The following is a 27,774-nucleotide window of genomic DNA, read 5'->3' as shown; positions in this document are numbered from 1 at the left end:
TTTCTGCAACTGCACATCATATTGTGTCCTCTCCAGTTTCTACTTAGTTTCAGAGAGTAAGGTAGTGTTTTCTGTCAATCTTCGTCAGAGAAAGAGGTGGCAGTGTTGTGAATGGAGTTTCCCCAGTATGTATGTACTGGTACTGTCTGCTTGTTAACAAGAGGAGTACACTTGTAAGCTGGGTAGACAAACCTGCAGACTGATCCTTACAGATATGAATGCTCTTGCCTCTACGTGTGACACCTGTGTTGTGTATGGGGGGCTTAGTTAGGATTACAGTGTCAGTCCTTCTCTGTGACTCTCCCAGTCTCCCCCTGACAGATTACAGCTAATCTCAGACTGCTCTGTGTATCTCAACACCGTGACTGTAAACAGCATGGGCCTACGTGGTGCTCGCAACAACTGAGTGTGTGTAGGACGGCAGTCTGTGCCTGTTGCCAGGATTGGAGCACGACGTTAAGACATTTAAGGCTGTGGGAGAAATTTAGCTGCTGGACACAGATGCACACCCTGCTGTGTCTTGGCAAGGAGTGTAGGAAACTAAGATTAACCTGAAATCTGTCATTAGTTCACATTATAATCACTATGTGAGCTGAGGTATAGCAGAGGCTTTAGTAATTATAGTCCAGTAACAAGTGGATGGAACTGTGTCAGACCACAGGCAATAGCAATGTTAAACGTGGATAAATCCCAAATGATGCGTAGCAATATATGTGAGGCTCTCTTTTCAACAGAGCTCTGTGGCTTTTATTTTCATTGACTGTGCACACATAGCTTAATAGCACTTCATGAATAGTCTGCTGCCGAAATTGGCTTGGGGAAATTATGCGAGGAATGATGGGCAATAACAATTGGAGATATTGACTTAGTCACATACACACCGTATGTTTGACAGAATATGGGATTCTTCACAGCTCATCATTAGCTGAAGGTACCGGACAGGTATGGTTAGGGTGTTGGGACATCACTGGCACAGAAAAATGTGTTGCATTCAATGATTATGTGAATTGAAGTTTAGAGTCTTGCCCAAACTTCTATCCTGCCCCGTCTCAGACCTGGGAAAACTACATTCAAAGTAAGAGTAGAAAACTAACTTAACTAAAAGCTAGTTTATAAAATATTCCCAACGGCTCAGAATAAAAATAATTCAAATGAAAAAAGTATTTTCGTTGTCCTAAGGAAAAAAACAATACTTCAAAGAGGACACGGCTAGCTTACCTGTGTGCAGGAAGACTATAAACTGACTAATACCGGAGGTAACCCCTACAGAGCTGTAGATGTTGAGTTTATTGTCTTTTTCAGAGATCCTTTATTGATGGAGGGTTTCCTCTGGACAGATTTGAGAGTTACTTTTTGGGATTTTAAACTGTGTCAATAAGATAACTCAAAAATTGAATTATTGCTGTGAAAATTACAGTGTACATACTCACATTTTACTCACTCAAGCTCACAAGCCGGGGGTTCATGGCATTCAAGCATATGAAGGCAGAAGCCTGACTTCATATCTCGGCCGTACACACAGAAGTGGACAGGGACACACCTACACCAATAAGAGACTGAGAACCTTCCTGTGCTCTCCCTCCTTCACTTTGTGCAGTTTCATTATAAGACAATTCTCATTTCTTACAGATATTCTTATGATAGGCCTCTGAGCCATCACAGGAACAAACCCTGCTTCTGTCTCGGTTGATTAAGAAGGCTGCAGTCATCAGTAGGAGCAGTCACTGATGCATGCATATCAGCCAAGTCTCTGTGTGCTGGTACAGTGGACTGAGTATGTAAGGATACGAGGAGGGTGGAGGGAATATGTGCGTAGGTGATACTTACCAGTTCTTGTGGTAATTTGGTGGTGAAAGTTTGTGATTTGTATACAGTAGGTGAACTTGTGTTTGTCTGTGAGTGATGCTACCGCAAAGTGCAAAGTATGCTGATGGAAGCTCCACTCCGCTCCTGAGCAGACGATCTGTGTAGGTGGATGAGTTTAAATGCGCTGTGTGGCAGCATCATCACTTCTAAGACGCTAGACTTCAGGATCCAACCGTTATTTAAATGAGTCTGAAGGCCTTACACCCCACAGCCAGAGTTTTGTTTTTTTGTTTTTTTATAGGTATTGAAATTACTGTTAGAAGTGCAAAATGAGCTGTGGTCTGTGAATCGTGCAATCATGAAACAAACTTGCACAAAGGTAAAGTTTGTTGGGAGGTGTTGCGGCATCAGGGTAGCTGACAGCTTTGGCAGTGAACCAAATACACCAGCAGGAAGTATGAAAATGACTGTGACATATGACACTGAATTAAAAGGAAACTGCACTCGGTCTAATAATCTTGATAGCTTCAAAATTTTGTGGAATTTCAGAGAATGTAAAAGGTTGTTCTGTTGGTTATTACAGTCATCATTGTCATTGAATATTTATTGTTGCTACAGTTTGGTATCTTGTGAATGATGAGAATAAAACAATGTCTTTCATGATTGCACTGTTGATATTGTAGTGAGATGGGGATGTGGGTGGTAGTTCGGGGTTATTTTAGTGCTTCTGTTGTTTTTTCCTGACCCGTATGAACAAAGACACCACCTACCCCCTTTCTCTCTCCTCCCAAGGGCACAATTGAGTTGTGTGCTGTTGGCCTTTAGACTTTCCTTTAAATATCTTGAGTGTTTCTGTGAGACCCATTCCTATAATCCCCCCAAATTATAGGCTTATTCTTCGTTTCCTATGCACAACTTTTTATAGTTGTTGGTGTGTGACGTAATGTCCTTGTTGTGTTTGTTCATGTGCATGTGTGGCTGTCTCCTTGGTTTTGTTCCCCCACAAGTAGTCATTTTAAGGATGACTGGTATTACTTCAAAGTCATATTAGAGTTTATTATTATATTATATATTATCGGATAATATATATCTGAATATTTTTCCCTCTCTTTTCATAAGTAGGTGATTGAAAGGTAACACAGGGTTTTGTGTTTGTAACTGTAGTACCTGGGGTTGGAGAACCATTATTATATGTATAGTGATTTCATACATGGTGAAAGTTGAGAGCTAACCACACTGCAGAGCTTAGCCATATGCATTATCATCATTGTTATTGTAGGTGTATGTGTGTGCTGTTTGATCCACTTTCATCATTCAATCATACCTTCTGTACAGTTTAAGTTTTGTCATTGTTTTACTTAATGGTAAAAGTGACAAAGTGGCTTGTCAGGGGCCTGGGAGTAAAAGCCCATTTTCATTACTTTCCTACACAATATTTTAATACGCCTATTTTGTATCAACATAAAAATCTGTCAGTACAATAGATGAGCAAGGTTTTTGGTTCATGTAGTCAAAAAAAGCCTGAGGTTATTCATGTATGAAATGCCAGCTGTTATGAAGCCTGTGTATACAGCTGTATTGATTAGAATAGGAGGGTATCTCTTCCGGCAGGAGCGTGTTATGACGAGTGAGAAATTAAGCTGAAACACCTCCTGTGTTGATAAACCTGTATCCCTGTCATAGACCAGGAACCTCTCCTGGGTACACCTTGCTCATGGATTAGGCTCTAGCCCTATACAGTAACTGGGCATTCACTGAAAACAGTGGTGGGGCCAGCTAATCAATTAAGTATGATCCAGGAAGTTCAGTTTGAGAGGTGGAACTGTTAGATTTAAGGGTCATCTGATGCCACAACACTGCACAACGGTTTGTAATGCTATTAGACAGGATTTTATAACTCTTGAAAGTAGTTAACCCAAGTTAATCTGATCCCTTCCCACTTGGCCTTTGTGCCCGTTTTCTTCCAGAATCTTCTCAAACATGACATGCAAAGCCGACGGTGCCCTGTCAGTTCGTGCCCTCTTGCTCTGTGGGAGATCAGCTCTCCTTATAACATCATCATCCCCATCTCAACGCCAGCTCCGGCAGCAGGCCTATCACTCAGTTGTCTGTCAGGTGCTGCTTGTGGCCAATGTTTAACATCCTGATCAAAGTAGAGGGCCATATATCTGGTATCCAGTTTTAGTCAGTCTCTATTAATGTGGTCTTTGTTGTTTTACCACCATAATCAGCTTCCACTTAAAAGATGTCTCAGGGCTCTCACCACACCAAGGAGAATGCATCAGCAAATACTGGAATATCTTGCAAACTGCAGGTTGATGATCTTTCTCAGAGACAGTGTACCACTGTCATACATGGCCGACATTTTCTTTCACTTATTATTTGAAAACAAACCACAGCACTTTGCCAGAGTCATTGAGAAAGTAATTGCTGCCATCCCCGAGAAAGCAGCGCATATGCACAGCGCAAAATTGATGAGACAAAACGGATAAACATCGGCCACTAGCATCAATGAATGCCATTTTATTTGTCTGATGTTCAGCTGATAAACTGTTTCATCTGTAGTGGGTTTATTCATTTTGAAGTGGTCATTGATTGGTTTCTTAATGTATTATACAGTATTTAATTTAACAGGATCATTTAACCATTCGCAAGACCCTTGGAGTCCTTTTATAGGGCACAAACATGGATGAAGCATTAAAGTTTGTCCAGCTAGTTTTGGAACAGAGAGGCTTGTATAAAGACACAGCGACAGTGACCTCCCTTGTTTTAAGTGGAGGCGGGTAGGGGGTGGTGGGGTTTTGTGTCTCCATTAACAACAGTAGACCTTGGACTAGGAGCAGTCATGCAGCAAACGTGCCCCACTTGGACTGACATACAGTCGTAATCTCTCCCACACATAGCCAGTGCACTCAAATGCACCTTGAGTCAGTAGGTCAGTGAGGCGTGTCGGAGCATTAAAAAGTGTAGTCCAGAGGAGAATGCATGTGAAATTCAGAGTGGAGTAGTGGAGAGGAGACATTGACCTCTGAGGGGTAGACCTCACAGTCTTGATAAAGTTTGTGTTTTTTCTGGACTCTTTAATCAGTGTTTGTTTGTCTTTGTCACAGGTTGCTTGGAAGTTGTAACTAACTAAGCATGTGTCAACAGACAGGGTTCCTGTAAGCGGTGACAACATCATTATCAGACCTTGCTCTTTTAGTGCAATGCAAAGCATTAAATAGATAATAATTTTGTTTTTTCTTGCTTTTCAAGGCTTTTTTGGTTGAAACCCTGTTAACCATACAGCTTTGTGTGTGTGCAATACATCAGCGCTATTGGTAATTTCCTGCTTAGGCTGTATTCATAGGAAAGTTTTCAGCTGTGTTTGGGTGTGCCTGCCCAAGCACTGCTTCCCCCTGTACGATATCATCAAGTACACTCAGTATGTTGCCCTGGCAACGCTGTAAGCAAGCATGGGTAACAAGATGACATAGACCACACACACCAACCCTTTTTATTCTACTTCTACTTTTTTAGGGATTAAACAGATATTGTAATCATCTTTCTTTCTTTCTTTCTTTCTTTCTTTCTTTCTTTCTTTCTTTCTTTCTTTCTTTCTTTCTTTCTTTCTTTCTTTCTTTCTTTCTTTCTTTCTTTCTTTCTTTCTTTCTTTCTTTCTTTCTTTCTTTCTTCAGCACTTATACAGTAGGAATAATTTACATTCTCCCATATTCCATTACCCTCCCTATCTCCACCCTGTTTTCCCCACCATTGTCAGACTCCATACACTCAGCACCTCACCTGTCCTTTTACTCTCCTCACTCAGCTAACTCTGTCTCCCAGACTTACACAGTATTAATATCTAGAAATGTTACAACCCTAACACCACATTACCTATTACAAGCCACAGAACACAGACAGAAATAGCTCCACATCCATCTTCACAGACAGGTCATTTGTTTTCTATCTACTTCTATAAATACCCAGTGAAGTCATGAGAACAGTGATTTCGGTGGTATTATTTAATAGTTTATGCATTTGATAGTCAGAAAATAAAAGGTTTTAAGTTTGGTTAGAGTCTATATGTAAAGGGTTGTAAAGCATGTATAGATTGGCAATGACCTTACTACAATTGTTTTTAAAATGAATTTCTGTTATATTACAATTCAGCACTTTCTGGTTTCTTTTGTCAAAGATATTTTTTGGCATTTTGCCCTGGCAAGTCACTGGCTCAGACTTTTTGTTACTGGACAATGGATGTTTGTGTGTGATAGTAAGACTAATTTAAGACTAAGGGAAACTGCAGGCAAGGCAGAGGCAGAATCATAACCATAAAAATGCGGTACACTAATAGGCAGGGCTTGACACCGAATCTTGCCTGGTCATGACTAAGAAGTGAATCATGCTGACAAAACAAAAATATATGTAAATCCAGCTTAAGTTTGACTTTAAGACTTCTTCACCAGTCAATTGAACATAGCTGATTGTAAAGGCCTTCTCCTAGTGCTTAATCATAGTTAAGAAAGTGCCTCAAGACCAACTTTAATTGGTGAAAATCCCAGTTCAATTTGTGCTGGCAACATGATACGGTGTAGGTTGTTCATGCCATTGGTGTAAAGGCCTGTATGAATAACTGAAAGCTGGTGCCTGCACACCGGTATTGGTATTTATGCCAGCAGTATTTTGGGTGCTCTAAGAACAGGTGAAATTATACAATAATAATGGAATGTTGTTCACTTAATATATGAATTTAGCGTTAAGACAAATACAAAACAATATTTGTTGATTTATTAATACAAAATGTCACATCCATGGTGCAAAATCAACTTTGTCCACCAGCCAAATGCCTAGTAAATGTTAAAATTTTACCAGCTACTTTTCAATTATCATTGTCTTTTTTGGTGTGTTAATACAACAAGTCTACCAGCCAATTGCATATTTTACCAGCATGGGACTGGTGCTTATTTGATGCCCAAGTCACATCCTTGGCAATTTCTGTCAGAAAAATCTCACGATTTCCCTGTTGTAAAGCCCAACCATTAACTAAGTGTGCATCCATTTTGAATGATCATCTGACAGAACTGTGGATGCTTCACTCATTTGCCGCTGAAAGTGGCCTCTCTGCTTTCTGCCCATCCGCATTTACTTAGTTTTCATTCTTGCTTTGATTTACATAATCTCACTCACCACTCTCAGGACCTGCTACTCAAATTTGTATGCACAGACAGGTCTAAGTACACGTACAAAAAGAAACATCAGCAACAGTTTGAGACTTACTCATTATATGACTGTAATGAGCCAAATGCATCTGCTGATTTACGCTCTCTTCAGCAGTTTGCTCTTACAGACAGACTACCAGACAGACAGAACCCATTCTCTATCCTCCATATTTTTGCTGCTGCCTTCAAAGCGGTGTAATTATGCTCTTTTTGGAGCACTTGTATGTTCTGTGTGTTTGTCTCTCTGTGTATGTGTTTTATGTAAAGGGCTTTGCAAGGGCAGGAGTTTTTTCCTGCACAGAAAATTATGAGCCAGCAATCAGTGTGTTATTCTTAATTTCTTACTTTCGTAAATATCCCTTTACTTGCAACTGTGCAGTTTTATTTTTTTTGTTTACCTGTCTGTCACATTATATTTTTAGGTTCACTTTACACATACATACCCTGACTCAAACATAGCCCTTATAGAATTTCAGTTCACATTATTTATGGTCATGCATATCACAACTTGAACAGCTGAATTTGGGGAAATGTATGACTTTGCTGTAGTGTAAAGTATTGTAGCAGGGTGATTTGTGACATCCCATGACACAGATTGAATCGCTACAAGTCTGTTTGGCTCTGACATTTTAACAAGTGGACACAGAAAAACAATGTGGCATTATATTGCAGGGGTTAGGGGTCTGCAGAGAAATCCTCCCTGGAGCAGACACAGGCCAAAGAGGCAAGGTCATAAAATGTTGTTTTTAATGAGGCATTGAGAAAAAACAAAAATGATGCGTGACTCCCGTGATTGTTTAGTTTACAAGGAGACAAGCTCATCATGGCTCATTATATAAATCAGCTCATTTAGCTGGCAGCCTGTGATTGGGGAACCCTCTGCATTATAATCAAGTAGTTTTGTGAGTTTGGTTTATATATCTAAAATTTGAGAAAAACCTCCATAGCGGGAACTCTCATTACTGTTTAATCTGTAAATTACGAAAAATGTATCTAATCATTTGGTCTATGAAATGTGAAAAATGTCTATCACAATTTCACAGATCCTAAGGAAATTTGTCCGGATTACACCCCACAGGTGTTTAATTTACAATGATATTAAACAAAAGACAAAATTGTCAAAATTGAGAAGCTGGAACTAGCACATGGTTGGTTGTTTTCTTTATAAATTGCATTGTGATAGTATTCATTTTAGCACTGTAGGTGGGTTTGGACAAAATTGAGAAAACAGTGAATCACTTGCACTGTGACAGAAATCATGATGTGTAGATTCAGTGCCAAACATTAGTGATATTCAGGCTGTGTTATTTACTTGGTGAGATTATGTTGTCCATTTCTTCTAATATTTATTTTCCTTTTCATTCAGCAGTATTCTGGTATCCTGCTACACAGGCTACTCAGTTCTGTTTGTCAGTTTTAATAGATCAGTTTGCTGAGGTATAGACCTTGGCACCTCAGCTGACACAAACATTCATGCGGATTAATTTATTGGTATTATACTTCTGATAGTCGCATGAACAACCAGGCCTGTGGAATAATTCAGTATTATTGTGTATGGGCATTCAGTGGATTAATAATTATCACATAATGATTTTTACAGAACTGTTGTTCGAAGTAATGATTCCAAATATCGCATTAAAAATAACGTCTCTATTAAAATCGTAAAAATGGCACCTACTCTTTCTCCCTCATTGAAAATTCCAGAATATATCAGTATGCAATTTTTTTTCATTCATTTCAAGTTTAACGGCTGGGCACAAGATGTCTCCTACTTCACTGTCAAGTCCATTCTCAGTGTATGTGCACTTGGAGCTTTAATTCTCCACATCGAACTGGTGTATGTTGAATATTGGACCAGGATTGGCCACCAGCACAGAGAAAATTTTAACTTAAAGCGGTGAATGTGAAAACAGCATTATAATGTCGAACAACGCACATACAATTTTACTGGAGAGGGACTGTCCAACAGTGGAAAACATCCACCCTTAAGCTATATCAGCTATATACAGCCATGTTAACTTAGTACCTGGATCAGAGCTGGCATTGGGCGGCTGTAGCTCAGGAGGTAGAGTGGGTCGTCTAGTAATTGGAAGGTCGTTGGTTCAAATCCCGGCTCCCCTAGCTGCATGTCGAAGTGTCCTTGAGCAAGATACTGAGCAAGATACTGAACCCAAGATACTGAGCCCAAATTGAAATTGCTCCTGATGAGCAGTTGGCACCTTGCATGGCAGCCTCTGCCATCAGTGTATGAATGTGTGTGTTAATGGGTGAATCTGACAAGTGTTGTAAAGCGCTTTGAGCGGTTGGTAGACTGGAAAAGCGCTATAGAAATGCAAGTCCATTTACCATTGGCTCATCCATTTAATGGCTGCTCAGAGCTGTTCTAAAAGTGGTTGTGAAGCAGTTCATTGTTGCTTTTATGGTTCTCCTCAGATGCAGAGACAGTACTTAAAGGCCCATTTGACCTCCTCAAAAACAATTCTGGCTTAAGTATTCTGTGGTTAAGTATTAGGGGTGTGCATCTCCCTTATAAGACGATTCGATTCGTATCTAGATACAATTCTTTCTTTCATGTAGACATTTATTTTCTATTGTAAATTAGAATAAGCCAATTACATAAAAGTGGCATTGCTTACCTTCAAATAGATATTTCATAAGACCAGGGAAGACCAGGGAATCCTATGTATTTTTCTTACTATCATGTTTATCTTTATTTTAATTTGCTTAGACCTCATTGTATAAAAAAACACACCTGTTGTCTCATCCTGGATCTGGGGAACAATTATCCTGTTGTCTGGATCTCCATGAGCAGGGTCTCTCTGAGCTGGATCTGTCTGCATTGGACCTCTCTGAACTGGATGTCCCTGACTGTCTGTATCCTCTGCTTCCTTGTAATAATCAGTGTATAAAATCACACCTATGATTAACAATCAGACAAATGTTAACTACTAATAACATACTCAAAAGTTGGATTCATTTAACAGTGTGCACTGTGCACTGTCAGTAGACTGTAAACAGTGTGCAGTATGGTTCAGTTCAGTACATAGTTTCAGTAGACAATGACAGTTGCATATCTATATGATAGCAACATGTTCAAAAGCAGACAGGTCGTAAATCCTGGACAATAACAGAGGCTATAGATGTCGTGATTACCTTTGACATCGCTGAACAATTGCTGAAAAAATTGCTTATATTCCTAACTGTACTTGTGGGTTGAAAAGCGGAACCTTACACTCACAGTTTTTTAGCTTCAAGAATGGTTTGTCTCTTCCTTCCCCATCTATCTCTAGTGTTTTCTTCCGGACACACTCCTATTAACTCCCATTAATTACCCAGAATTCACTGTGCCTGCTATCAGCTGTATGTTTCCGTTCTGTGGGCTAATAGCACCACAACATTTGTGTATGTGTTATTTTCTGCCCCTGTGTGCGACTGTGTGTGCATGGGTTGAGGGTCTGTTATTTAATGGCAGCTGTGTAAGCGGAAATATCCTTCTCTTGACTGCTCTCCAAATGATCAGAGTGCCCTCTCTCTCTCTCGTTCTCCCTTCTCTCTACCTCTTGTTCTCCTGCTACAGAAAAATGTTCAATGAACCTGTGCAGTTGTGGCATATGGTAAAGGAACAGACCACAAAATCTGTAGAATAAATGTTTAAAAAAATACTTCAGCAGGTTAGAGTTGTACAAGGCTTACTCTGGCTGTTGTGGCTTTTGGCTTAAATCTGGGTTAGAACAATGAAACATGAAACCAGATTTGCGACATGTCGCCCTGATTCAATGCCACGTGAAAGCTGCAGGCATGGTGATTAAAAAAATTAAACAAAATGCAATATAACACTCAGGATCCTGTGGGGTTGCCAACGCATGTACATGTACATATTTACTCATACTTCTTACAGAATGATGTCCTCATGGAGCTATCAGGGAAAGTGGTTTCATGTCCGAACTGGTACAATTGTATCAATGCTTTTTTCTTAAACTAAGATGTGGCTCTGGAAATGTAAATAAACACATTGTTCAACTAATGACACTCTTTCTCACATCCATATGTGAATTGTCCACTAGAGATAATGAGGAAAAATGTTTGAACTTTGCTGAAATAATGAGGCTTCAGCAAGGCGCAACCATATTTTGACATAATTTCAATAGTTTGAAAGTATATCCAGATATATAGTGATTGTGCTTGCAGATTTGCTTCTCATAGAAGACTGGGCTACTTGCCGTGGTAGAAGTCTGTGCTCAGAGCGGCCCTCTAGTTCTTAATGTGATTCTTTATTTTTCTATTTGTGAATTCTGATTATACCAATCAAAGACTTTATATTGTTGCAGTATGTGCTCTGAGAACTTTTTATGGGAAGTGTGAAGATTTTTTTTATGAGCTGCTGCTGAGTTTCCTAGAGGGACATTATTGTGTTTAGCCTGAAACCTAGATAGAGAGACATGTGCAGTCACACCAATTAGCATTGTCAACGAGACACAAAGCAGACATATTGAAAACGCTAGATTTGGTGCTATCTGTGGTATTGTACATGTACATACTGACAGCCTTCACATACTGGCCAACACCTTTCACAAATCCATTGGCAAAACTACTTTCACATACAGTGAAATTCCTTTATTTTTGGATGTATTTGGTGTAATATTCTTAATCTAGGATCAGAAAAGTTAAATGTCTAAAATTATTTAAGTTAAAGATATCTGCAGTCATAATGTCTATAATTTTTAGATTCATAATTTCCTGTCTTTGTCCAGACATAAAAATCTACTTCTTCTTCAATCTGCTTTGTCTTCATTCAATTTAATTTAAAATACATCGATTTTATCTAATCAAACTGGCTGACGACACTGTATATCTGTGTTTGTCTAGAAGCTTCAATAAACATAGAGATGCTAGTGCACCTCCCTGCCCCGGGGCTTAGCTAACGACAGAAGAGAAACATCTGTCAATAGCTCTGCATTTAGTGTGTTTGTGTTTGTGTGAAAGAGAAGAGAAGATTCTGTTCTGTGTGACCATTTAACCCTCAGACTTCTGCAGTTGAGACCAACCCCCAAGGTTACATGCCATTTGATGTGGGAACAAGGGGTCGGATGTCATGTCCAGACTCATCTTTATGTCTTGTAGGCTGTTGTTGACATAGTAGAGCAGTCAGAGGTGCATTGTGCCTTTTGCTTTCCTCTGTCAAAATACATGGAAAACAGCTTTCCTTAAAATTTGAATACCAGGCACATTTGCATTAAAGAGCAAAATGTCGATGTCATTCTACATCTAAGATTCTTGAAAACAGTTTTATTCATTTTATTTTGTGAAACTAATGTTGGTTGTGATTATTCTCTGATGTTATAAGCTCTGCATGGGCTTTGTCAGAGTATATGTTTGCACACTTTGAAAGTGTTACTGCTGACACTGAGCTTCCTATGGGGACATTATTGGACATAGCCTGACACCTAGTGGCCAAGACGTGCAGGTGTATTTCAGATATATTGGTGCAACTTTCCCCTCTTTAAAAATGTATTGATGTCCCTCTGCCTCTGACTTTTTATGAATGCTGATCTGTTAATAATAGTTCACACAGGTAATTAGTAGCTTTCAGATGTCTTGTTTACCCCAAATTAATCTCTATTTTAAATGTATTAGTTCTCTAGAGAGATGTGTGAATGACTAGATAGAGTTATAATATTGATTTATGTATAGTTTTTCCCCCTTGTCCTGCTGTAAGTCACTCATGAACTCTAGTTTTCCTTGATTGGTTTCCTGTCATAATTATTTATCTTTCTGTCCCTCCATCTGCCTCCCTCCTTGTCACTGCCTTGCCCCGTCGTTTGTTCAATTTTTCTAACCCTTATGTGCCATTTTCCTCCCTTTTATCCAATCATCCTTTACAGAAACTCAAACGGCTGATTCCTGACGAGGTAGGTTTTTAACGGCTTGCCCCCATCGCCTGTGTGCTTGACTCCTCCATCTGTCCTTGTGGTCTTTGATAAACCATCTCAACATTATCCATTTAATGTCGTGTTGCCGTCTGTCATACAAACCTAAACCACTGTAAGGCAAATGTTCTTAAGTATCTGTTTTGCAATCTGCTGTACTCACATTGAATGTGCATGCTTTGAAGATGCACAGTGATGGCATGAAATACTTGGCACATAAGAAAGTAAAGCCTTCATGGTCCTTAAACAGGAAGATGCCGAAATCATAGTTATTGACCAGTTATTATTTATCAACCATTATGGAGGGTCACTGTGTTAATATGTGCCAAGGGTTTCATGTATCCTAAAGTTAATATTCTTAAGTGTTTTTCATTTGGCAGTAAATGACAAAAATACTAAGCGCAAGCCTTGGCAATGTATCACACAAAGTCATTAAAAGCAGAGGGAATGATCCCCATTGTCTGTTCAAATTGAGTGTTGTGCACCTGCCAGTTTTAACCGCATGTTGACTTTGTGTTGCAATATTTGTGGCAAGCACCTTTTGACATTTGCAATCCCTAATCATCATCTCACATTGTTGAAAGGTTTCTACTAATTAGAAAATATAATATATCCTTAAAACGAAGGGAAAAAAAATTCCCTTTGGGAATTTTATTATGGTTCAATCATTGAACATTAGTATTAAGAGAGTAGACTTGTCTTCAAACTGTGAGTTGATTATGGTTTGCTACCTTAACCTTACAGTGATGGCTACACTTTTTTCTCTCTAACCTTGTTCCTCTTACCTGTGTCATATTGTCTGCTAATCCAGTTGGAGCGTTTCACCAGCATGAGGATGAAAAAGGACAAGGAGAAGCCCAGTCATAATCCTAGTCAGCGACACTCCTCAGCTGCCAACTATGAGATCAATGCTCAGAGTGCTATGCTGCATGATCATTCTGATGAATATGTCCTGGAACTCTTCGAACAGATGATGGTGAGAAGATCTTAAAAGTTTATGCGTGTTGTGCGTGTAAGATTCATTATCTCCACTGGACAGCCATGGAAGCTTGTACTTGGGGCTGGGTGATATGGCCTCAAACTAATGTCTCTATTTTTAGACTACAGTCCAACACAAAATATTTCTCGATATGTTAAAAAGCACTCAAAAGCACTTGTTACGACCAGGGCCTAGGGGAAACCCTGGCGCAACATGAAAATGGGACTCTCCTCTTCCCATCCCCTAGACACCACCAGCAGCGAAGCATTTTGAAAGGTTTTATTTAAAAACACATCTAGCACACAAACAGACATGCTGGCAGTCTGGCTGAGAGAGGAGAGCCCACAAGAACTGGGAAGAGCCGGCCTTTAAACTTCTGGCTTCGAGGCAGGAACCAATCAGCTCCCTGGACAACCTACACTCACTCAACCATACACACCTGTAACAAGTCACACACACATACTCAGGTAACACAGAGGGGCATTAAAGCACAGAGGCAATTAAAGCACATACAATAGAAATGTTTATACGACCTCTGGGGTCGTAACACACTTCATAAATGTTCAACCTCAATCAACAATAAATCAAATCACTATATTTTCGACCAATTACCTTCATTTTGATATTGCATAAATATTGTAGGGATTAGTATTGGTGCTCTCACAAAATGTTAGAGGTTTTTGATAAATACATATAATTAATGTGGATATAATAACTAAATGGTTGAAGGCAAGTATTAGAACAAGTAGAGCCGTCTGGTAAGTTCAGAAAATAACATCACTTTACAGTAATGCAGCCTTTAATACCAGGAAAAGACACTTATCCAAAATTTAGGACAAGATCCAGTTTTCTATCATGATAACAATGTCATTTCGATATATATTGCCCAGCCCTACTTGTACTTAGAAACACTTCTGATTTTCGTTTTGTGAGTGGATAATACTAAGTAATGTAGTATTATCTAATAATTCTGTTCTGAATTGTATCACCTTAAACCAACTCTGCTCACAGGCTTTATATTCCTCACCTCAATACAACATGATTTTCATTTTAGTATGCATTTTCTGTTTATTAATGGCTTGGGTTAAAAAGATTTTTCATTGTGCTTTGTTTATTCCTTCATCCTCCTTTGTTTTTCTTGTTATCCCCTTCCTCCTGTCTTTCTCCAGGTGGATATGAACCTGAATGAGGAGAAGCAGCAGCCTCTACGGGAAAAAGACATTATGATCAAACGAGAGATGGTCTCCCAGTACCTCCACACGTCTAAAGCTGTCAGTACCAAAATAAATATTGCTTACACAACGTGCTGAAGGGAATTTGCAGTCTTTTTTAGTACTGGTTCATTACAGTCACAAGTTACAAAGCATTTGGTCCTTTACATGATATATTACTCCATGCTGAAGACATAGTGGTAGATGCTGGCCTGTCATGAAGCCAGACTGAGTGTTAGTGGTTAACTATATTATCTTTAGACTATTTGATCAGACAAATATGCAGACAAAGGCCTCTCCTTGACTGTCTGTATTCAAGTGAAGGCTTGATTGTTTTATACATAATACAAATGTATTCACTTGTGAAATCTAGAGTCAGTGAAATATCACAACCATCATTGGTAGGACCAGCTACCCTTCTAGTAATAGTAGTAGCAGCAGCAGCAGCAGCAGCAGGAGTAATATAATAAAATGTGATGAAAGCAGATAGCCCAAAGGACCAACATAACCAAGCACAGATGGTAGCTAGCACTGTTCATTTAACTGTGAAATAAGCCTATTAAGAGAGAAACCCTACACACAATACCCTTTAATAAAGCAAATCAAACTTTCAAATTGGGCTTGACTGTTGCCCTCGGAGCCCTGCAGCTGTGCTCTCTTGTGGAAATAATACCAATTATAACCTGTGAGAAGACAGATATAATAGCAGGAAAACAAACGATTTTGTGTTTGTTTACCCGCTGTGTTTGTTTGTATTTGTTGATTAGGGCCAAGACCAGAAGGAGGGCTCCAAATCAGCCATGATGTACATTCAGGAGTTAAAATCAGACTACAGAGACACACAGCTGCTGAGCTGTCTGGAATCTCTGCGAGTCTCCCTCAATAACAACCCTGTCAGGTAATATACATACGTATTCAGTATAAAGATAAAACACTGACTGATTGAAATTAACTGTGTTAGTCTCCTGATATTGAGTCCAGATGTCAATCTACCTGAGGGTTTTTAAAATTATAGATCTTTCACGATCAGTCTGTAATTTGACAGACCGTAAGTCATTATGCAAAGAAATATATTAAAAGTGGCATTGTCCAGATGTGCAAATGTTATACAGACCTCATCACTTGTGCTTCAATTGCTGCCATATAAGCTTTTATTAAATAGTGACTTGAAAGAAGCAAATTCTTATGCAGTCCCTCACACAGCTGATCTCTATTCAATTTACTCTGTTACGCGTCTTCTGAAACCAATTTTCCAGAACAGTGATGATTTAGATGTATGACAGTAAAAAGATGAATATTAATTAAATAAAGAAAAGTCTGTTTTTCAAATTTTGCACTTAAATTAGATCAATTTGTAGAGATTTATTTTCCCTCTGACATTAGAGTCTTTAGTTCAGTTTGGTTGTTCATCTGGGACTAGCAATTGTAAACATTGTACTTGCTTTGTAATATACAATTACTGCTCAAACAAATTCAATGATTTATTATTCCTGGGCCATCTTGACAAAACTCATTACACAGTGATGAAGGACCAAACTATTTACCAAGTGTGTATGTACCAAGGCTATTTATTCATTTTTGTCAACAAAAAACTTATTTTAACATCAGAAATGCAAGCAGGTCATGCTATTTTATGAAAAATCATGCTGTCTTGTCATTTCTAGTTGGGTGCAGAACTTTGGAGGTGAGGGGCTGGCCCTGCTGCTGAATCTGCTGAGAAGACTACAGGAGGACAAAGACGAGTACCCGTAAGACACTCAAACAACAGGAATTTGGAATAACCACAGAATTTGTGTTTATGTCTTCTTATGTCCATCTTCTTTCACTTCCACTAACTAGAATGATGGGAGTGAAATGTCAACACGAAATCATTCGTTGTCTAAAAGCCTTCATGAACAACAAGGTAAGAAAATTGACTGTTGCTGTACTTACATCAAAATACCTAATCCTTTCATTGATATAATTGCACATGCTTGCTGTATGTAAGTAACAGAACTAGTAATAGAATAATATTTATCCCATTCCCTGTGCTTGTTGTAGTTTCACTATTTTTCCTCTTGAGGGCATCATGAAGTCAGTGTGACCAACTTTGGCCAGTTTATTACAGTGATTGCAGTCATAGATAACCTTTACCTCTATCACATATAATAATTACTCATCACACAGTAGTTGAGTAACAATGATATGTGGTACCTACAAGAGACAAAATTCAAAACTACTCTTTATATTCCTAAGTAATACATAATTCTGATTGGCTTAGATCATTATCACAAAAGCTAAATACTTAAAAGGCATAGAGTCAAAGACATACAGTGTAAAATGATCAGGTGAAGTGATACAACACAAATATTGTTAAAAGTCTGGCTTGTAGTAAATTTAAAAGAAGTCAGTCTTCGGTTTGTTTGTGAAGATACATCATTATTGAACCAAACTGGTCATTGTTTGTAAATGTTGCAATATTGGTCAATACTAGATTTTGAATGAATTTCATTTATCGAACATTAAATCTGTCATCGCCTTAGTGTACTCAATGTCTATATGATGATGATGATGATAGCAGCCTGTAGTAATAACTTGGTAATCGATGGTAACCAATTACCAAGTGCAGCCTGTACTCCCTTGTAGAATTTTAAAAGTGTTGGCTCTTGTCAGACTGCTAAACCACTTTGTTTTTATCAAAAGAAAATATATGCCTGGCATTTTCAAAGTTGTTGCAGTCAGAGTAAGTTTATCTGGTCCAATAAATACTCATTCTCCTGATGTAAACACTATAATTTGATTCCAATGAAAACTAGTTACTCCCACACACATTGTTTTTTTTACCTCTGCATTGATTTATTTGAAAAAGGTTGACGTTTCAGTAGCAAAGACCTCCTATCTCAAGACACAACATTAACAAAGTGACACAGTGCTTAAATACAGTCCACGATTACGTGACGATCCTCTACCGGAGACTTGTTTACAATTACATGTAACAGCTCACCAAATCAAGATCACCATGAGTTAACAAAGTCATACAATAGATACCAGTCTTTATTACCTGACACCAAGGAGAACATTCGTCACCCCTGGCACTATACACACAAAAATGGGGTCCAGTCCATATCACACAAAATATATAGAAGCTAGCTATAGAAAAGAAACCATAAAGCTTTTACTTCATTCTACTTTCTCTCTTCCTCCATCCTTTCTTTCCTCTTTAGTATGGTCTGAAATCCATGCTGGAGACAGTTGAGGGAATTCCTCTGCTGGTCAAAGCCATCAACCCTCGGGTGCCTCATATGATGGTGGATGCTGTCAAGCTGCTCTCTGCCATCTCCATTCTGGAACATTCTGATAACCTGTAAGCATGAGTGAAATGCTGACACCATTTAATTTGATAAGTTGTACACAGACTCCATGGAAGAAGTACCATGATGTGATTGTCCAGGACCATGATTTCTAACTGCGTTGGTTTAAAAATCTGGAGTACAAGTCAAATGCTGTGTCATATCAAATGACAGAACTGCTCTTTTTGTAGTGACTAGCAACCTAGCGCTGACATCAACAATTTAACATATGAACACACATATTGCATAAAATGTTCTTTTAAAGGTCCAGTGTGTAAGATGTAGTGGCATCTAGTTGTGATTTTATAGACTGCAAACAATTAAATATCCATGGTCTCACCCTCCCATATGGTGCCTGCAAGATACAAAAGGCCCTCTCCAGAGCCAGAGAAGATCACTATATGGCCTAAAAATCTGTGAAATTATTTTAAGGCCATACTGCCAGCTCTAATTTCTGACTGTAAATTTTGGTCCTCCTAAATCTCCCTAAATCCAGCACACTGGACTTTTTTGCTTTGCCCTGTATGTCCAGTTTTAAAAGGTCATAAAATAAAGCAACAAATGTTTTCATTTTGCATACATGTTTTTTTTATTATTATTTATTTATTTATTTTGTATTTGTTTTGTTTTAACATTTTATATGCTGTGCAAAACTGTCTTTTCTTTGCAGTCATGAGCGTGTTTTGGAGGCCATTACAGAGGAGGCAGAGAGACGGGACATTGAGAGGTTTCAGCCTCTCATTGCTGGCGTGAGCAATCACAACATTGCTCTTAAGGTACACTGACACATGCACACACATACTTTGTGTGACAAATGATACCAACCCAGCTGCATTTGATAGACAGCACTAGCAATCTGCAGTGTAAAAGACTTGCTCAGCTGACAAATACTGTGTTTTTATTACAGTTATCATCTATCCAGTTAGTCTAAAACATGAAGCATGAAGCTGACTCTATAATGTTTTGGTTTTTTTTGTTTGCAGGGCGGCTGCATGCAGCTGATCAATGCCTTGATCAGCCGGGGAGAAGAGTTGGACTTCAGGATCCATATTCGCTCTGAACTACTCAGACTGGGACTCAGAGAACAGCTGATGGTACCGAAAACACTCTTTTGATCTTCTCTCAAAGTGACACACATTTGCACATCCTCACTCGTCATGTCTCTCTCACTCTTGATGGTTCTGTCTTGCTGATTGGCTGACACACACTCATATGCAGTATAAAACTTTCTTTCAACTGTCTAAACTCAGATGTTTGTCACTCTCTTCCTGCCATTCTCCCCCCTGCCTTTTCATCCCCCATCACTCTCCCTGCAGGAGGTGCGCTCGATAGAAAACGAAGAGCTGAGGGTGCAACTCACAGTGTTTGATGAGCAGGCTGAAGATGACTCTGAGGACCTCAAAGCACGTCTTGATGACATCCGAATTGAGATGGAATATCCTTCCACTGGGCAAAATTGTCACTTTGTAGAAATTTTCAGTCTACTTTTTGACCTTGAAAATCTCTTTTCTGGCTTAGGACATAACTTTGCTTGCTTGTGCTTTTGTGTTAACATTACTTTGCTAGTTTGATAATATAAGGAAAAACCTTTATCATGTTTTTAATAATGAAAGAACATGTATGATTCAGACAGAGTATTATAGAATTATGTGCATATATTCCCTGCATGATAATGACTCGGCTATCTGCCTAACATCAGATTGCTCCTTTCTTTCCCTGTACAATCAGCCTTGCCACTAAATTTCTTCAAGGATGATGCAAAATGAATATTTTCATACTTAATAAGCATAATAAGCATAATTGTTCAGATTCTAGCGACATTGTAACCCTGCATGGGCATTTTACGTTTAAAATCCATCTTTTCCTTAGGCATCTCACCGACATTAGCTGCTCATCTGTAGTGCTGTGAAGTATAGCAAAACATCCAACCACTGGTGGACTTTGATTAAAAGAATGTCATCCTTACTGTAACAAAATACTTTTACTATAAGTTTATTTATTTATTTGTTTTTAAAAGGGCTCAAAAGGAAATACCCCAACTGTTATAAATCTCCTTGCTGCTTTTGACATGCTGTTATGATTTTCAACACCAGGTGTCTCCAAGGGAGCCACAAGACAGTGTAGATACAGGCTGCCGCCCTCACTACAACACTGTTATCTGCTGCCTGCAATCAAAAATATAACACAATATATTAACACAGTGTATTAACACAGTAGGTCAAATGAATTTTGAAACATATTTGTGTGATTGAACAGATGGTGGTAGTTGTGCAAAACATTCTGAGATTGCATCACAGTCCCTATACAACAAATACTATCAGATGGACTATGAATATGGTCTCAGCCTTGTATGTCACTATAATTCTGCAGGGCACAAATATCGGTGTCTTGCAGAAAATGTTGTTACAAGATTTTTCAGTCAACGATTGTCACTGATTTTTGAAGATGTGTACAGGCAGAGTTTTTAATATTTGTATTCATATTGTAACTCCTCTATTCATTTGTTATTGAGCCTTAATTCTGCTTCAATGATGTGAGGGAAGTGTTTGACATCGTAGTCAACACTGTGAAGGACTCTAAAGCTGAGAACCACTTCCTGTCCCTGATGCAGCACCTGCTGCTGATCCGTAATGATTATTTGGCCAGGTAACACATGGACATATACACACTCATACACATCCCTACTCTCACACATATGCTCCTGCTCACACATCCATGTATTAGTGTTAATATAATGTTTTGTGACAAGATACTAGATATTGTGCCATCTGGGATTTACTGATCACTGCTGCTCTATTATTGTGAAACATACATTGTCATTTATGGGCAATAAAAACAAGAATAATGCTAATTGTTAATTTTCTGAATGATTGGGCACACAGAGAAAAGCTGCATGTAACACAAAGCAAAGATAAAGGAGTTTTCTAATTATAATTGTTGTATAATATTGAGTTTTATGGCAGAAAATAATGCTGTTTTTGTCAAAATCATACAGCCATTTCATATACATACAGGAAAGTGCTTATGTAATTATCAATGGCAATTTCTTCTGCAGTGCCCAAGCAGTCCTGTTAAAAGTATAACCAAGAAATATGGAAAACTTGAGGAGTTTCTCCCCTTTCTTCAATTCCTGCTCTTCACATCCTCCTCTCAGCCCTTTCCTCCATTCCCTGTTTGTTTTGCTAGTGCACCGTTCAAAGGCTGAGAAATTAATACATGCAAAGAAGTCCAATTCCATTTTAATAGAAATGAACATCATCACCTCTTATCACCAGAAATATGCTAATGTCTCTCCCTGTGTCTAGGGTTTAGCTAAGGAAACAGAGGAGAGAGGAAGAGCCAATGATTGAATGACAAGACGAGGGTAGAATAATGTTAAGGACAAGTCAAGAGTTGTATGGCATAGTGTATGCACATCTACACATGCGTGTCTGCTTTCACACTCCGCAACACAGAAAGGAGGAATGCTTTGCTTCACTCATTATCATAGAAAACAGGCAGAACACACATGAACATGTGCAGGCATGCAGACATTTGAATTGAGTTAGCTGTGTTGTTAGTCCAGTGTTGCCTCGATTGGTATCAGACAAGCAAGAAATTGTGGCTTATCTTTAACATAGTTTGGGGAATAGAATTGTGAGGATGGAAAATGTAGTTTGGCCCAAAGAAATAGTCCCAGCTGAAGTCTTTTAGCCTCCCCTCTCTTCCTCCCTCTTTCTTATCCTGTCTTCTCCATCCAGGTGATCCAGTGGAACACAATAGGATTGCTCTGTAACGGACTCCACAGAGAGACAGGAAGTGAGGGTGGGAGGGAGAGCTGTAGAGTGGTAGAAAATACAGCTTGATAATTACAGAGATGAAAAGAGAAGGGAGGTGGAGGGTGAGACAATAACGAATAAAAAGCTGAGAGTTGAGGTAAATTGCTAGGTAGATGGTGAGAGACTGAAGGAGTGGCGTACAGGGAATGTAAGGGTTAGTACTTGGGTGGGAATGAATGAAAGAGTACCTGCTGCTTCGGTCTTTTTTCATTCTTGGTCTCCCTGTATTTCAATCTCAAGTAGAGATTGAGGCCTAGCAATTTCCTAGAAAACCCAAAAGCCTTTGTATGAATGGTCATACTTGGTCATGTACACACTGTGCATGTATACAGATTGTACTTGGCTTATTAGCTGTAGTTTAATTCAGTGACATCTGTATTTTTATATAAGAATTAATCACAATATATACAGCCTCAGGCCTAACAACCACCTTTTTCCAAATATACAATTTAATGATATATAAGTATATATAATACCTAAGTTCAGGCTCATGAAAAATGCCTAATTTTGGATGTAGCCAAATACATTCAGTTTTACGGAATGACACTAGATGTCTCTCTCGCTCCACGGATAAATCTTAGCTGAAGAAAAAAAACCTTGAAGTATAGTGAAGGAGTGGAATAAGTGTTAGACAAAGGCAGAGTGACTAAGAGAGACAGGGGAGGGTGGGAGACAGAATAAATAAAGTATTGAGTTTGTGACTCTGGCAGCATCTAATGGGGTCAGGGAATAAGACACCTCCAAAATTGAGTGTCTGTGTGAAGTTGGTTTGATCAGACACGGAGCGCTGGACATACACCAACACACTCTCACGAACACAGTTGCACACAATCAATCTTTGTGACAAGAAACTCAAACCGTCATGCTCACACAGACAGCCAATCTCAGTTGCAGACAAAGTGACGAAGCATGCGTGTTCACACATTTGTCTGAACAAATGAACCTGCTTGCTCTCCGTCAATATCACCCTCTGCTCACATCATGTGCCAGACTAGGCTGGTATTGTAAAAGACATGCATTTGCTATAATTGTTATTGCGCACCATGTATAAACTCTCCTTCTCCATTGTTTTCCTCCTTCATCCTTCTCATCTTATCTTTCTCCCGTCTCTCCTTTTCTTTCTGTCTCCTAATCCATCTCTCCATCCATCACTCCCTCCCACCTGCAGGCCTCAGTACTACAAGTTCATAGACGAGTGTGTTGGTCAGATCGTGCTTCACAGGAATGGAGCGGACCCTGACTTTAAGTGCCGCAACATCAGCCTCAACATTGAAGGCTTGATAGGTGAGTTGGACACCAAAGCACACATGTGATCAAGTCTTTCTTTTTTCTCTTTTAAATCTACAGTGTGTGTTTTTACCCATCACCCAACGTCCTTAGAATTGAGAACTTTATTCATGCACTTTCACAGGCGTTAAAGACCAAATTAATACAAAACGCACATGGACCAGAAAAGCCAAACATTGTTCTGCAGTATTTTCAATCATATCTCACTTTTGATCTGCCCCACTCCAATCACTGACACGATTAATGTGTTGCTGTCAATGGCAAGTTTAACATTAATTTGGCCATAATTCACGTTACATTTTCTATCTACATGGACGACAAATGTGCAGTAGCCCGAAAATGCCACAGGGTGGAGCCAGAGAGGGAGTGTGCATCAGTGTAGGTGGAATTGTGCTACAGGTTTTACAGTCATTTGTTAGAACTTAATAAAGAACTAACATGAGGACAAAAGCTTTATCAGACAAATCAATCCTAGAGTCTGATTTCCCAATGTAGTGGGTGAGAAATCTGTGTCCTCTTCCAAAATCTGATCCCTGACACACAATGATAGATTTGGTAAATGGTAACTTTCAGGGACCTGTAGTGAATGTATGGACATAATAAAAGTCAACAGTGCCCATATAATGTATCTGTAAGCATCCTCTTTGTTTAAAGGAAAGGTTCACACATTTTCTAAACAATCTTCAAGGAATAGTCAGGAATAGTCAGCTTGTCATTAAAAGGTCTTTTCTTGATATGCCTTTAATGCAGGTGAAAGTGGGGCAGAATCTGGAGTCCTTGTTCTATGCAAAAATACATTCCAAAGTAAAATGAGGCTTCAGCAGTCTGAGTTGAAAAGATCAAGTGATTACCTTCCAGAGTTGCTGTCCTTTCAGTACAAAGGTTCTCTCTCTATGCCTCCACTGCAACTCAGCAAGAATACAGTGTCTAGGGAAATGGAAGGAGGGAATTCTAAAAAGACTAACTTTGGAACGTACTCACTTTATTTGATTAACTCAGATTGCTAAAGCCTGATATTAACTTCACTTTACTCAGAATGGGACAGTAGATTTTGTTCTCCATCCAAGACACAGAATTGCTACCAGCCCCAGGGCTAACAAAGACTTTTCTCTGGAGATCAAGATATTATTATGACGACGACTGATCTATGTGATTTCCTGTCACTCTACTGAATCCAAACAGGAAATGCTAAAATGTGTGTACCTGAGTGACAGCTCTAAATGTTGACTAGGACACCTGCTGACTACAGTAAACTAAACCGGAGCAAAATGGAGGTGCAGGCCATGTCTCGAGTGTTCAATACTCCTTTATGGCAGGTCTCCGTTGCTCACCGCAGGAGGCTCTAATTGCACTGCTTCTAAATGCGTCCTGACACACACACACAGGCTTGCTGGCCTCCTTTAAGGCTGCCAGAGTTATTATCGGTGGAAAGCAGCCCAATTCTGCCCTGCATGCATTATTTAGTGTTTTTCTTTGAACTCTGAAATTCAGCACAGTATTTTCCCCCACATTCTGGCTCCCTTAGTGCTCTCTATTCGAAGTTTGTCCCATTTAGCCTAGCCACTATGACAGAAGTACCCCCCCTTCCTCCTCCTCCACCACTACACATCCAATAACTATGTAAACTCATACACAAATGCACACTCTGAAATTGTATGTGGGTTGGCATATTATCGTGAGGTTCTTTCATCCGGCAAAAACCTTCTCTTTCACAAAATGGATTTCTCTGCCTCGCTTACTTAGTTTATCTAGATATAAGAAACCCTGCATAGTTTCAACTCCTTTTTCCACTCACCATAATATCATTGCAACTGAAGACTCAAACTTTATCTCTTCACAATCTTTATAATTCACTTTCTATAAGTTTATATAATTTCTTCATTATCTATTTTAGCTATTCACAGCTCTTAGCTCTCTGCTATCTATCTGTTTGATCCCTCTCCTGGGCATCATGATTAGCTGTCTTTGATCCAGTGACTTCGTGGCATTCATCTTCATGTTAATTAGCTCTTTTATTGCACATGCTCGGCAAGCCCTTGGGCACTGAACCACCTGTAGACCCTGCAATTATTCTGTAAAAGTACCCTGTTGGTTAGCCTGTGTCCTTCTCACCCTGTCCTCTGCCAAGCAGAACCTCTGATAATGGATTACTCCCAGACTGTTATATGGTCTGTCTTTTATTTTTTGCAGTCTGTCAGAAAGAGGAAGATGAATGTAAGACTTTGAAATAAAGTGGTGGGAGATGTGTTCGCATAGTGGCATATTGGTGTGCTCCCACCTCTCTCGCACATACACGCACAGTCAGACAGAGGTGTATGTATCGAAGGCTTAAAAGATAATGATGTGTAGAAACAGCACGGAACAGATAGCATCCTATTGTAATGAGATGCCTTCACAATCGTCCCACGGATCTTGACTTTCGAGTACTGTGATAAGGGAAAAATAGGGAGACACATAGGACGCTTGCTCTGTGTGTATGCGTCTGTTTGTGAATGTGTGTGCACACAGCATGTGCCAGACTGAAGGGTGCGATGTCTTCACAGCCAGACGTGCACAGGTCCATTGTCTGAAACCTTTATCATATCCACCACCTTTTTTTCTATTTCTCTTTCTCTTTTCCTTTCTTCTGTCCTTACCACAGACAACATGGTGGACCAGACCAAAGTAGAAACCAGCGAGGCCAAGGCAGTTGAATTGGAGAAGAAGGTGAAATACACACATTCACACATGAAAATCATAATGCACACACAACAGCATGCCTTACACACAGACATATTTACACATCAACCCAAAAAGGCACAAGTTGTTACAGTCATATAGACAGAAAAGAAAATCACACATCGTAAAAGTCATTTTACATTTCCCCCTCACACACAAAGACACATTGGGATTGTAATGAAATTCTGTGCAACCAGTGTCTGGCTGACATGAGAAGACAAATGAGAAAAAGGGAGGAACAGAGGGTGACTAAGAGAATGAGCGTACACATGTCTGACAGCCAACCGACAGACAAACACTCTTACACACGAGCACAAAACACATGTAACACACACATTCGCACAAGGGGGTAAAATGCCTTGATGGCGGTGTGCCGCTACCCTGATGCTTCTGTCCCAGTGACAGGATAATTGCAAAGAGGGAGCTGAAACTAGCCTTCATTCAGGCATGCATAAAGACACACAGTCTCTCATGGGATCATATCGGTTGAACACATGCACATCCACACAAGCACACGTTACATGAACACACTTGGATTAATTTTCCTTGACCACACACACACACACACACACACACACACACACACACACACACATACCAGAGTGCTGGTTGTGTATGATGGGGTAATTGCAGGCAGACTCTGGCAGGAATTAGGGATGAGGCTGTCAGGACGATGACAGCAAGAGTAACGGATCTGCTGTCGGCAAATTAAACAGCCATGTGTGTGTTCATGGATTCATCTGTTTAAATACTCTTATCCTGTTTGTCAAGTGTCCTAGAAGGAAAATCCTTGAAAATGTATGAAAGTTAGAAAATTAAAATTTGGTGCTAAATGTTTCTCTGTCTGTTTTCGTGTACGTGAAGGCTTTAAAATGGAAGTGAGAAGTGAATTCATACAAGTGCACCGAAGCATTCTAACTCAATAATTGACACCAATTTGCAGTGTAAATTATACAATGAAACTGAAAGCACTAGACTGCAGGAAATGGCTTCCACAAGTCTTTGTGATACAGAAACTGCTGCAGCCTCAAGAGGATGGCTAAAAGCCTGTGCAGGCACACAACACACTTTGCTCCCATATTTCATTGGAGAATCCTGGTGTTTTGGTGGCTTCAGGGTTGATATTTATATGTATTTCTAAACCTTTTACTTGTCTTCTATAATCTGTTTCAAAAAAGATTTGGCCTTTGCTGTCTTCTCGCTCAACCTTAATCCTGTAGTAGTGCCACTTCTGAATTGCAGCCATATCTTTATATATTCTTATTTCATTTTACATAGCCTGTATTTTATTACAATAATGCCACAAAATCTTGAGCAAGAAAACCCACATTGTTAGTCGATTTTGTAGTCTCACATTAGGGCTAATATCAAGTAGCAAGCGAATGTTTTAGAATGTTTCCTGTCACTGGTGGTGCATGATTAGCTGAATACTCATCAAACATCAGGAACACCATTTCTTCCACAGTGGTGAATTCTGAGAAAACATTGTTTACTGCCC

General features: G+C 39.3%; 1 protein-coding gene across 1 annotated transcript in view; it reads left to right on the top strand.

The window, feature by feature from the left end:
- LOC141013015 (protein diaphanous homolog 1) overlaps positions 1-27,774 on the top strand; it is a 42,518-nt gene that overhangs the window by 8,596 nt on the left and 6,148 nt on the right. Inside the window, exons 2-14 of the mRNA XM_073486553.1 lie at positions 12,890-12,916; positions 13,746-13,910; positions 15,083-15,184; positions 15,892-16,022; positions 16,789-16,872; positions 16,964-17,027; positions 18,328-18,467; positions 19,124-19,229; positions 19,437-19,547; positions 19,770-19,888; positions 20,983-21,099; positions 23,440-23,555; positions 26,200-26,264. Coding sequence (XP_073342654.1) covers positions 12,890-12,916; positions 13,746-13,910; positions 15,083-15,184; positions 15,892-16,022; positions 16,789-16,872; positions 16,964-17,027; positions 18,328-18,467; positions 19,124-19,229; positions 19,437-19,547; positions 19,770-19,888; positions 20,983-21,099; positions 23,440-23,555; positions 26,200-26,264 — 1,347 coding nt within the window. The remainder of the gene's footprint in view (positions 1-12,889; positions 12,917-13,745; positions 13,911-15,082; positions 15,185-15,891; positions 16,023-16,788; positions 16,873-16,963; positions 17,028-18,327; positions 18,468-19,123; positions 19,230-19,436; positions 19,548-19,769; positions 19,889-20,982; positions 21,100-23,439; positions 23,556-26,199; positions 26,265-27,774) is intronic.

This window comes from Pagrus major, chromosome 18, assembly GCF_040436345.1.
Source record: "Pagrus major chromosome 18, Pma_NU_1.0".
NCBI classification, from domain to species: domain Eukaryota; kingdom Metazoa; phylum Chordata; class Actinopteri; order Spariformes; family Sparidae; genus Pagrus; species Pagrus major.
This window is presented reverse-complemented; position numbering and strand designations above follow the sequence as displayed.